This window comes from Manis pentadactyla, chromosome 6, assembly GCF_030020395.1.
Source record: "Manis pentadactyla isolate mManPen7 chromosome 6, mManPen7.hap1, whole genome shotgun sequence".
Lineage (NCBI taxonomy): Eukaryota > Metazoa > Chordata > Mammalia > Pholidota > Manidae > Manis > Manis pentadactyla.
This window is the reverse complement of record NC_080024.1, coordinates 17,823,247-17,836,635: the sequence shown is the minus strand read 5'-3', so window position 1 is coordinate 17,836,635 and position 13,389 is coordinate 17,823,247. Positions and strand designations below refer to the sequence as shown.

The 13,389-nt window shown below is 36.8% G+C and overlaps 1 protein-coding gene across 5 annotated transcripts in view; it reads right to left on the bottom strand.

Annotated features, from left to right (window-relative positions):
• The window catches only part of USP37 (ubiquitin specific peptidase 37), a 94,584-nt gene that overhangs the window by 4,780 nt on the left and 76,415 nt on the right, over window positions 1-13,389 (bottom strand). For all 5 annotated transcript variants that reach the window (XM_036915601.2, XM_057503557.1, XM_036915580.2 and 2 more), the window contains 5 exons: window positions 10,434-10,600; window positions 7,427-7,487; window positions 4,210-4,325; window positions 895-964; window positions 350-488 (listed from right to left, as the gene is read on the bottom strand). In XM_036915601.2, coding sequence (XP_036771496.1) covers window positions 350-488; window positions 895-964; window positions 4,210-4,325; window positions 7,427-7,487; window positions 10,434-10,600 — 553 coding nt within the window. The remainder of the gene's footprint in view (window positions 1-349; window positions 489-894; window positions 965-4,209; window positions 4,326-7,426; window positions 7,488-10,433; window positions 10,601-13,389) is intronic.

The following is a 13,389-nucleotide window of genomic DNA, read 5'->3' as shown; positions in this document are numbered from 1 at the left end:
TAGCAATGGCTAGCTCTGGTGAGAATGTGACATAGTTTCCTCCACATAACTCAGATCTCCTAGCTGATGTAACTGGCAGAACAAAATGATTTAAAATAGGACAGCTTCTAGTGTAAGAGTCTTTAGTTCCTCACACAGATGTTACTATGTGATGAGTAATTAATGATGCTGAGTTAAGAGAGAAAATACTCTGGATTTTTAAGGAAATATTGATATGAGCGCTAAGCAAAGATAACAAAACCCAAAAATTGTCAATCAATATGTGATGAGAACATTTTAACTCTTAATGGAAAAAGAAAGAGTTTGGGTGATTTTTAGCCCTGGCTTCAGATCTGGCAAAGTTTCTTACTTGTGCATGTAAAAGAAGATATAACCACTCCGATCCCGATCAGTCTGCACAGAAGCCTCTTGAATTTTAGATACCTCTAGGTCATTATAAGTAAACCACGCCTGCTTCTTAATGTCATACACATCACTAATGTAATGACCTGAAATTAAATAAAATTGAGATTTTTAAAAAACACTGAATTTTTCTCAGAGGAAATTTCAGAATGAGATACAAGCAGCCACCCCATCCACATTACCCTCAACATTTCTAAAAGCCATTCAAAGAACATGTACAGAAGTCTACGGGAGATTCGAATATGCTACAATGGGACAACTTTTTGGATAAATAAATTTTCTTTAGGGGAATCTGCATCATTTATGAACAGAAAAATTAAAACAGTCGCACCTATTAACGCATTTGACATTTACTGTGATCAAAAAGAGGATTTCCAAGTTTTTCATGATGTATTCAACTTACACTTCACAAAGCTAGGCCCAGAGCAACCTGATAAGGAGTAAATGCTGGCTACTTCATTTATAAAATGGTGAATCATGATGTCCATTTACCTGAAGAAGAAGTGCTACCAATGTGACTGACAACACTAATGAGCCGATAAGAATGAGGAAGATTTCCTGTCTGGAAAACAGAAGTGAGCATGACTTTAACTCTTCATTTGAATAAAAGCAAACCACTACATTTTAATTTATTATCAAAATCGACATGGCTAAATTTCAGAATTTGTGCAGACTCAATAAAAAAATTCAGTAGTTGGTACTGTTCATACCCCCAGACCAAAGAATTCTGTACTCAACTAATAATTTATTCAAATAAAATAATTCAGAAAAAAAGAGTGTATGTATAAAATTATCTACTATAGCATTATCTATAATTATGAAAAATTGGAACAACAGGCCCAATCACAGTTACATGGTTAGTGGTATAGCATCTTAATATAGTATTATTTATTTTAAAAAGTTATGGGGGGGACTGGGATTCTCTTGTCCCTTCCTGGCGTGAGCTGGGAGCTCTGTCCTTTCACTTTATCTCTAAATAAAAGCCTGTACCTTGCTCTCCTACCTTGACTGTTTGCTAAGTTCATTCTTCGACTCCGCAAACAAGAAGACCCCCCTGGCATCATCTTTGGGGGTTCGTCCGGGATAACTTCGGAGCCTGCTTTTTCAGGCAGCCCTGGCCTCTGAGTGAGGCAGGGGGCGTTCCTAACTCTCTCCTAACTTCATCAGTTTCACGGAACCCAATGCTCAACACCACAAGAAGCCATAAAACTGCAAATGTTAATAGAAATGAAACCCAGGATGAAGTACCCATATTCCGAGGCCCCCTCGATTGATCAGTGATGGAGACCTAGCTGCGCCCCTTACTGCACCCGCCCCTCAGCATGAAGCAGCCAGACCTGTTTCGCCCCTTTCCCCTAGCAGCAGCTAGGGTCTCTATCTGTAGAGGGGGGAATGAGACAGGGCTTAGACATAATAGGGTGAGGGCCTCTGGAGAAAGCAAGGCAGGATATTTACAGTCAGAGCAATATAACTACGTGCAAGGAAACCCCCTACCAAAAGTCTGTGTTAAATATTAAGCTCTAGAGTCATTCTTCAGTGAGATCAGTTAATATTCCCCAGATAAAGAAGAGTAGCACATGTTTCTATTATGCTAATCATTTGTAATCATGTGTAAGTTTCACTTTAGTATGCTAAAAGGCGCAGGCCTATGTGCTGTCTTTCCTCCTTCAGATCTGATGAGGTGATTTTGCAAACTGGGCAACTAATTTAGCATGCAGATCCAGCTGTGGGCAGCATGGTAAAGGGCATGAAGGATTCCACCTTAAAGATAAGACTGCATTTTAACACCCAGGAGGTTTAACAAGTAAGATTCTTTACTTACTCTTTAGCAAACAGACAATACCTCAGCCCACCTTGGGGGCTGGGCAGGCGGCCTTCTGATATGCTCCCAAACCAAGATGCGGGTCCCAAAGAGAAATCAAGGCAGGAAATTCCTTACGTTAAGTTAATTTTTAATATTCAGGGACCACTTAACAAGTCCACACCCCTAAACTTTTTTTTCATGTTCCCGAATATCCTCAACTGCCTATAAAACCCCTAGACAACGCACCACTATGGGCTCTCTTGTCCCCTCCTGGCTCATGCCAGGAGCTCTGTCCTCTTACTGTATCTCTCAATAAAAGTCTCCCTGGCTCTCCTAAAAAAAAAAAAAAAATGATGTCGTCAAACTGTCCATCAGTAGATGAATGGGTAAAGAAGATGTGGTACATATACACAATGGAATACTATTCAGCCGTAAGAAACAAATCCTACCATTTGCAACAACATGGATGGGGCTAGATAGAGGGTATTATGCTCAGTGAAGTAAGTCAGGCAGAGAAAGACAAATACCAAATGACTTCCCTTATATGTGGAGTATAACAACGAAGCAAAACTGAAGGAACAAAATAGCAGAAGACTCACAGACTCCAAGAAGGGACTAGTGGTTACGAAAGGGGAGGGGTGTGAGAGGGCGGGTAGGGAGGGAGGGAGGAGATCGTGGGGTATCATGATTAGTGCACATGGTGTGTGTGGGGTCACAGGGAATATAGTGTAGCACAGAGAAGACAAGTAGGGACTCTGTGGCTCTTACTATACTGATGGACAGTGCCTGCAATGGGGTATTGGGGGGGCACTCAATAATAAAAGGGTGAATGTAGTAACCACGTTTTCTTGTGAAACCTTCATAAGAATGTATATCAATGATACCTTAATAAAAAAAAAGTTATGGGGTCAGCAACACGTTAACTTCGTTTTTTAAACCCACATGAATGCACATAACAATAGTTTTATAAATATAGGTATGTAAACAGTTAAATAATGGAAAACAGAATGAAAAAAAAAGTTGCTGTGTTGCCACTGAGATTATGGATGATTTACATTTTAAATATTTTTAAAATGCTATTAAAACATTATTAGTAGAAAAATAAAACAAAATTGAAAAGTGATATTCATACACTGCAGGCAGCACAATAAGGTACAACGCTGGGAAGGAATACAGCTGCATGTAAGCCAGAAACCATTAAAATGTTCACAAACTTTGATATAGCAATTTACTTCTAGGGATTATCTAAAGAAAATCCTAAATACAGAAAATGTTACAATCATATTCAGTTCCTCAATGCAATACTTATTACAGTGAAAAAAACAGAAACAAAGATGCTCAATGTCAAAATTAAATAAAATAAATAGCATGTTCATTCGAGGGAACACAATACAGCCATTAAAAATAAGATGCTTAACAGGTAATTTGTCTTTAACAAACAGTACAAAAAAACTACTTATACCATGACTTTTTAAAAGCATACTTGGGGTAGAGATAACAAAAGAATGTCAAAATGCTAACAGCAGTTGTGTTAGGATAGTAGGATCCTGGGTAATTAAAATTATAACAAATTTGGAAAACATGAAAAAGAAATTGAAGAAGGGAAAAAGATTCTAATGAGCTAGTTTAATGTCATCAATTCAATGGTTTTAACTTGCATAACAACCAATTAGTTTTGGTATTAACTTTCAAGATAATATAGTTTGGTAGAGCTAAAGGTGATTTAATATACACACGACTTTGAGAGCTATGTTCCTTAGTCATTACCCAACATGCACATGAGGTGATTAGGATATATTTCTGTTTTTGTTTCATTTTATTTTGAATCTTGTGTGTACGAAATGAGGAGCAAAGGGCAAGACAAAGTGAAACCATTTGCTGGCAGCCAAAGGGCAGAAATGAACATGCAAAGGACATGACAGTGGGGCCTCTGATGATAAAGAGCAGGAGGAATAGTCCTGACCATCTGACCAGTTCTACTTAGGGAATAAAACATCACCCACCTCAGCATTCCTTTTCAGTTCCTCAGCTTCAGCTTCTGTGTACTCCATATCTAAAATATCCTCATTTCCAGAGTCCTCATCAGAACCCAATGAATCCAGAAAAGAGTTGTTAAACTCTGAAGAACACAAAGACAAAGTCTTGTAAAAGTTCTTGGACTAGACACAGAGAGGTATGGTTATGAAGACAAAAAAATAGCTTGAGGTATGCATTTATAATCCTAAGAAAACATAAAGGATGCTATTACTAGGTTTTCAATTTACCCAGCCCACTCTGGGGAGTGGTAATTCAGGCACCAGTTAACCATAAAAGAAATGTTCCTTTTTCTTATAAATATATTTATATGAAAGGGGATATAATTCTCATAACAAAGGAATAAAACTGAAGAGAATATAATTTTACAGATAATTCAATTTCACTAAATTCCAAGTTATATAAATTATGTTTGAAGTATGGGAGCAACTATGAACTATCTCACAGAAAAGAGACCATAAAAGGGTCACTATCTTTTCATTTTCTTCAATATTAAATCACTTTTTGAAATTTAACAAAAATAAGGAAAATTCAGACTGTAACTATTTTAAGTTTCACCTAACTTACACTAAAAAACAAATAAATCCAAGATCCACTTTTTCTCTAATAATGTTTTTCCATGGGAAGAATCCACCTTTAATAAAGGCTTTAAATAAAGAATCCCAGAAGCATTTGTACATAAATAGCTCTGACTGCTTTAAAATATAATTACACTAAAATCAAGACATGAATGCCTACGAATGGGAAGAACAGGAAGAGACTACAGCATCAAAATTCTGAAAACTTAAAAGTAGACATGTAGGTGAGTTAGCAGACCTAAGAAAGCCAAAGCCAAATCCTAAGCCAGTAATGGAAAAATGGCGAACAATCCAATTTATATCACAGAATCTTCAAAAATATACAACTTGGGATACAGGTACCTCTGAAACTGGAGGCTAAGAAGGGGATAAAAATAAGGATTAGATGAAAGCTGTTTAAGAAACACTCCTAGATCTACTTTCCCCCATTTCATGCTGCTGGGCAATGACAGAAGTCAGGAGGAGCTCTATTCTCTGGGAGCATAAAACAAGACTCTGGACTGGGAGATGCTGGGCACAGGGGAGGCCATAATCACCATGCGGAAAACAGATGAGTAGGCAACCGTTTACATGTTGAAGGATAAATGTTGAAGGATGAGTATAGGCTGCTTCCCATCCCTTCCTATACCTGCCTGCCAGAACTCTGGTGGCTCCATCTTTTACCTTTAGAGATTAGAAAACTCTTCTTTAGGAATCTGACCAGCCCAAGATAAAGGCCTAAAATAGTAACATTATCCCCCAAACAGTCCCATTTTGTAAAACTTAAAGTTGACAAGCCCCAGCTATTCATATGCTCAGAGCTTCCAATCACCTATTTCAGTTCCTTATTCTTAATGAGCTGACAGCCAAGGATTACTAGACATCTGAGGAAACCCTCTAACAAAGAATATAAAGACCATAATAAACACACAGGACAGAGCAATCTGGAGGAACAGAATCCATTCAGGGAGTAGCTTCAAATAAACAAACAAATGAAGTATATTTAATATCCTCAGAGGATTGAGACAGTATCACCTCCATAAACAAAATAATAAAAACCTTAAACCTTATAAAAAAGGAACAATCATGTAACAAATTAGTTCTTGAAAATTAGAAATATAATTGAAATAAATTACTCAAAAAAATGTTCAGAGTTGGAGATAAGATTGGAGAAACTTCCCAGGAAGTATGAAAAATGACAAAAAGATGGAAAACTGGAGATGAGAAATTTAAGAGGACCAGACCAAGAGGTCTAAGAGGAGTTTCAAAAAGAGAAAACAAAGTGAAAAGGAGGAAATCAGTGAAAATTTTTTAGACTTGAAGGACAGTTTCTAGATTAAAATAATCCACTAAGTGTCCAGCAAAATGATCAAACAGACCCACATCAAGGCACTGTGAAACTTCATCACACTAGCAACAAAGAGAAGATAATACACTTTTAGAGAAAAAAGGTGACATCAGGATAAAGCATAGCTTTAGACTTTTTAATACAGCAACCCTGCAAACAAGACTTTTACAATTGCCCATTAGCATGAAGTTGGGGGAAACAAAGCTTTCATAATGATTGCAAACCTGAATTCTATATTCAGACAAACTGTCAATCAAATACTAGGCTATAATGAAACTTGCAAGGTCTCCAAAACATCTAAATTCCTCTTTTTCAAGAGAACCACTGGGATTTTCTCCATCAAAGTTCAGGAAGATCAAAAATGAAGAGGCAGGAAATACAGAAAATAGGAGATTCAAACAAAGGAGAGAATCAGAAGGAATCCCCAGGAGAATGGTTAGAGAGCTCTCAGGATATCTGTACATGCATGTAGAGGGCACGCAGTAGACTGGAGCAATGACTTGAGACAGTCATCACTACCACCACTATACCATCTTTTTAATTTGAGGACAGAATGCCTGGGTGAACCTAGCTTGAATTGTTTGTTATTTTTAACAGTTTTCAACCATGTGCCAGTGAAATTCCTGCTCTCACCTCGATGCTCTCGTGTCTACCATCAGCCTAGAACACTCATTTCATACCACCAAAGTGTTCTGCTTTCATCTATCTCTGAGAGCCTGAACCAGACCAGGGTGATCTTAGAGACAGAAAATATAGTTAACCCACTTCCTGTCACCACATGTCCCTGTGGACTTCCAGCACCTGGTCTTTACATTGGTTCTGACAAATGCCATGACTATGGTGAACACCATGCTTCCAAATACTCACTCCCCAATTTGTCCACTGACTTCCCCAGAGTGAGCTCATGTGAATGCAAGGGAAAACAAGTCACATTACCTACTAGGTGTCCCACCAGTGGCAATGCTCTTCCACACAGATGGACTACCAGATAGAATACCCTTGCTTCTGAATTTTTTTTAATTAAAAAAATACATTGTTTAGTGATATGGATATAGATAGTAAACTTATTTAAAAAGAACATGCAAGCTAATGATGAATATGAATGTTAGAACAATGGTTTCCTCTAGGAGAGAGGGGAGACAGAGGAGGGATACAAATAACTGCCAAGATTCTTTTTACCTGAGAGGTGTTCAAATTTGCTACATTATTAAAAATAACAGACATAGTTTTATGCTCTTCAATGTTTGATATTTCACCATTTAAAAAATGTAATTCCCTCACCTTGAAGACTTAACTCCGTAGCTCTTTTGAGGTCGTCATCTTCTTTCTGTTCCCAAGCCTCCTAAAGGAACAAAAGGAAGGTATTTGAAGAGGTATTGATCAAACTTACTTAATCAGCTGCTCTGGAAGTATCTATCAAAAATATTTTCTATAATATCATGGATGTCTGGAATTTGACTTTTGAGGGATGTTGAGTTCTTTACTTTTTCTAACAGTGTCCTAGTGAAACACAACCTTGGGGGTTAAAAAGGCTTAAATGCTATCTCCTTGAGTCAGTGACATTTGGCTTACCATCTGAAAGCTATTCAATGTGATATTATGATGTAATTCCCTTTCCTCTTATATGTATGAAATACCTGGCACACAGCAGATACTTAGCAAATTGTTCTTTTTTTTCCTCCTTATTTATAGCATTTGCCCATTTTCAAGTTATAAAAACTTCCACCATGGCCAATCTGAAGTTACCCACATGCTCCTCAATGTGGAATTGTGAAGAGATATGTACAGTCTGTACTTTAAGGACCTATTGTTTCTTTTTATTTTATTTTATTTTGGTATCATTAATCTATAATTACATGAGCGACATTATGGTTACTAGACTTCCCCCATCAAGTCCCCACCACATACCCCATTACAGTCACTGTCCATCAGTGTAGTAAGATGCTGTAGAATCACTACTGTCTTCTCTGTGTTGTACAGCCTTCCCTGTGCCCCCCACCCCCTAAATTATGTCTGCTAATCGTAATGCCCCCTTCCCCCCCTTGTCCCTCCCTTCCCACCCATCCTCCCCAGTCCCTTTCCCTTTGGTAACTGTTAGTCCATTCTTGGGTTCTGTGAGTCTGCTGCTGTTTTGTTCCTTCAGTTTTTTTCTTTGTTCTTATACTCCACCTATGAGTGAAATCATTTGATACTTGTCTTTTTCCGCCTGGCTTATTTCACTGAGCATAATACCCTCTAGCTCCATCTATGTTGCTGCAAATGGTAGGATTTGTTTTCTTCTTATGGCTGAATAATATTCTATTGTGTATATGTACCACATCTTCTTTATCCATTCATCTACTGATGGACACTTAGGTTGCTTCCATTTCTTGGCTATTGTAAATAGTGCTGCGATAAACATAGGCGTGCATCTGTCTTTTTCAAACTGGGCTGCTGCATTTTTAGGGTAAATTCCTAGGAGTGGATTTCCTGGGTCAAATGGTATTTCTATCTTTAGTTTTTTGAGGAACCTCCATACTGCTTTCCACAATGGTTGAACTAATTTACATTCCCACCAGCAGTGTAGGAGGGTTCCTCTTTCTCCACATCCTTGCCAGCATTTATTGTTGTTTGTCTTTTGGATGTTGGCCATCCTAACTGGTATGAGGTGATATCTCATTGTGGTTTTAATTTGCATTTCTCTCATGAAGGACCTATTATTTTTTAACTGTACCTATCTGATTTTATCAGACCATGGGGTCTTTTATATTAGAAGTAAGTTTTTTAAAACAAACGATTACTATATATTATTTGTAAAATAGTTTGACAAATACATCTTGATGACAAGGCAGCTTGAGAGATACTTCTTATAAATAAAAGGATATAGAGTCAATAGATGAATGGATAAAGACAAAGTGGTAGATATAGACAATGGAATATTATTCAGCCATGAAAAACAAAGAAATCCCATTTGTTGATAACATGGATGGACCATATATATATGGGCATAAAATAAATAAATAAGTCACAGGGATGAAAAATACAGCATAGGGAATATAGTCAATAATACTGTAATAACATTACAATAAGTATAATAACTATGCTTACTGTGGTGGGCATTTAGTCAATACTGTAATAACATTACAATAAGTATAATAACTATGCTTATTGTGTGAGCATTTAATAATGCATATAATCGTGGAAGCATTATGATGTACACATGAAACTAAATAATATTGTTTGCCAACTATACTTCAATAAAAAAAAATAATAATTAAAAAAAAAGGATATTGAACAGTTGGTTCTGAAATGGTTTTAAAGCAGCAGTTCTCAATCTTGGCTGCACATTAGGATCATGGCAGGAGTTTTAAAACCCTTATTTAAAAATAGAAAAAGAAAATAAATCTAGATGTCCAGACCACACTCCAGATCAAGTACCTCAGAATTTCTGAGGCGCAGAGCAGCCCAGGCATCAGTATTTTTTAAAGCTCCACAGATAATATTAATGTGCAGTTAAGATTGAGACCCACTGTTCTAGAAAAATGAGCTTTTTAAATCTAATTATTTGCAAACACTGTGCTTTCATTCTAAGGAGTCTTGGTAAGTTTTTATTACTGACATGGTTTGGACTGCATAGGATTAGGCAACCATGAAAACATCACCTTTCAGTCAGATACCTGAGGTGACTGCAACAGTACGAATCAACCAGCTCTGGGAACTATAAGCATAAGGAACTAAAAATTAGGAATAGATTATTACATAAAGAAAGGAGCAGATATTAGTCTATAATTAAAATCTGAAACTTTAGACAATATTCAGATAATATTCCTAAGAATTTAATGTTGATTTTTTTTTTCCAAAATAAGCCCAGTTAAACTTTAAAAAAAGAGAAAGAATTTAACATTCAAATTAGTTCACAGGAAAGGATTTATGTTTTGAGAAATAAACAAAACAAATACATTGCCTTAATATATTAACGGTAAAGCCACAGTGGTATACTGGCTGTTTTGATAGCTTGAAAAATTAAGTTGGACTGGGCATGCTCTCATAACCTGTCTTGCTTTAGCATGCAATGAATTACAGTAATGGGAGGTAACCAACATTACATTTTGTTACATTTGGATTTTCAAAAAAAGAAAACTATCAATGTTTCTGCTACAGACCCAATGATAAGAAAGCCCCAAACAAATTTTTTTGTACCTGGACTAATGCCTGACACATAGTAATGCTAAACACATATTTAGTTATTATTACTCTATTTCTTGGGAGAGACAGGTGTGGAGAAAGTAACAGTATAAATATCTCTTACTTGTTCCTGAAGGCTCTGAGCCAATGCCTGCTGAAGCTCTTGCTCTTCCCTTTCACGTTCCATATCATACTGCTGGAGCCAGTCAACCTCTCCTTGAGATCCTTCTGGAGTTTTATTTTCTTTATTTTCATCACAGTCTTTAGTTACTTCAGTAAAACTGTCAGGATCTGAGGAAGAAGAACATAACATGATGGGAAGTCCTCTCAATAAACTGAAGTCTCTGGACTAGGGTGACACCTATTGTACAGAGAGTAATTTATTCTAAACCTCATACATAACTTGCTTGGGACATACAATTTCATCTTACTACATCCAGATCAGGGTTTCTCAATCTCAGCACTACTGACATTCTGGGTGGGACAATTTTCTGTGTTGGGAGTGGGGGAAGTTGTCCTGCGCACTGCAGAACGTCTAGCAACATCCTTCACCTCTACTTATGAGATACTAGTAGTACCACCTCCCCCAACTGTGACAACCAAAATTGACAGACACTGTCAAATGTCCCCTAGGGAACAAAACTGCCCTTGGTTGAGAACCACTGATCTACAGCAACAGTTCTGAAACTTAACCAATCATCAGAAGCACTATGGTTAAGGATAGATTAAACAGCCATATCCATAGTCACATGAGTAAATAAACAATTAGGCTATAATGATTAAGCTAATACTGAGATTTTCCCATTTATTACATTGTATGTTAAATGAGTATGTGTTTTCACATTAATAATCAAATACGCCTTTGTACATATTCTAAATCAAAAGGAGCTACATAAAATATGTAATACACATCTCAGGTACCACACCAGTGTATGACAACATATATATTTAAAACATTCATCTAGGGAGAGAAGAAGGAAAAAACTCTCAGTTCCTTCTGTTCCTTCTTAATCTCTGGACAATGGCCTGCTAGGATAAACAGCATGGTCCTGATTTTGTTCTGGTTATTTGAATTATGAAAGCAACAACATTTCATTGTAATTTTTAATACAGTCTGCAAGAGCAGATAGAAGGGACTCCATCTATCTAATCTGTCTCAAACACTTTACCAAAGCAAAATCCTCATCTTAACAAGTAAATTCTCATAAAAATAATTTAACTAGTCAATAAGAATTACCTTTACCGATTCATTTTATATGGATTGTTTAAAAATTAGTACATGCTGTTTACCTATCCTAATACTTAATTTTAACCATTTAAATGATACTTTTCCATAGCACAACTTTGAAGCTCACAGCATCTTGGTTTTGGACTCTATATTGGACTCCATATCAATAACTTGTCATCATTTTAAAATTGTACTGAATTCCTTATTAAATACCATTAAAACTCACTTAATTTCAATAAAAGAGGAAAAGAAATTCAAGACACATTAAATGCAAAAAGCAAGCAGTAAGCCCAACTTTTAATAAGTTATACAAAAGGTGTCAACAATTTCTTCCTTTCCTCTATTCTTGGAAAAACAGTCATTTCCAGAGCCTGGAAGGGGCAGCTCTGAAGTCTTTATGACCCTGCCTGTTCCCTTCACCTTAGCTTATTGTACCAGGAATGGATATCTGAGTCAACTGATCAGATTACTTCTGGAAATCAGGAACTGAGACATTCAAAGTTAGCTGATAGGTAACATTTATTAAGGAGAAGAAAGATTTGGGAGTTGAGACAGCTATTTTAGGGCATAAGATGAATATTATTACTTATATACTCATTAAAAAAGGTGACAGTAGTTTTTCTTAACCAGTAATTTTCACTCAATGTACCAATGTACCTCACACAATCCTGGAATTACACTAGTAATTAATCCATGTGATAGAAAACAGATACAAGAAAATTTACTTTGAGATACTAAAATCAATATTCCTTTGTCTTCAGGACAAGATTATTAGATGGATACAAAAACAACTTAAGATTTATGGGAACAAATATGACCACAAAGTAACGCATTTTAAGGAAATTTGCACAATGGATCAAAGGGGAACCTTGTATTTAAACTCAGCATTCTTATACTGAATAAGTATCATCTGCCTCTCCCCCATCCCAACTGAAACCTGCTCCTTTCCTATAGTCTATATTTCAGTGAATGGGATCACTACAGTGTTTTTTAAAGACAGGAACCTGGGGGTCATTTTTGACTTCTTATTTATTCCCTCATATCAGATACATCATTATTTCCTAATTATCTCTTGAATCCATCAACTTTTTTTCTTTTCAATGCCAAGACCTTGGCTTAGGGCACCATTAACTTTTTTTTCCCCTTTTTCTTTTTTATTAAGGTATTATTGATATACACTCTTATGAAGGTTTCACAACATTCATCCATGTTATTGTGTCCCCCCCATACCCTATTGCAGTCACTGCCCAACAGTATAGTAAGATGCCACAGAGTCACTATTTGCCTTCTCTGTGCTACACTGTCTTCCCCATGATCCCCCCACACCATGTGTACCAATCGTAATGCCCCTCAATCCCCTTCTCCCTCCCTCCCCCACCGCCACCCTTGGCAACTGCTAGTCCTTTCTTGGAGTCTGAGGGCACCATTAACTTTTGGTCTGGACTTTGCAATAACTTCCTAACAGGTCTCACAGGATGACTTTAGTTCCTCTACAATTTATGCGCTATACTGCAGCCAAGATGATCTTTTTCAAATACAAATCTTTATCAAATAACTGTTTGCTTAAAATTATTCAGTAACTTCTTAATGCTTTTGAAATAAAAATTCAAACTACTAATTATGGCTTTAGGAGTAAAAACTGAAGCCTGCATAACACTCTAGTCTCTGATTTTCCATCTCAACACTGTGCTCTAGTCATGCAGATCATTCTCAACTTTTTAGTCCCTAACTTGCCATGACCTTCCTCATGTCTGGGCCTTTGCACTTGCTCTTCCTACTGGCTGGTGTTTGGAAACAGTGAAACCCTACTTAGCCAATCTTCCTGCTCCTCCTCAGCTGCCTCAGCCAATCT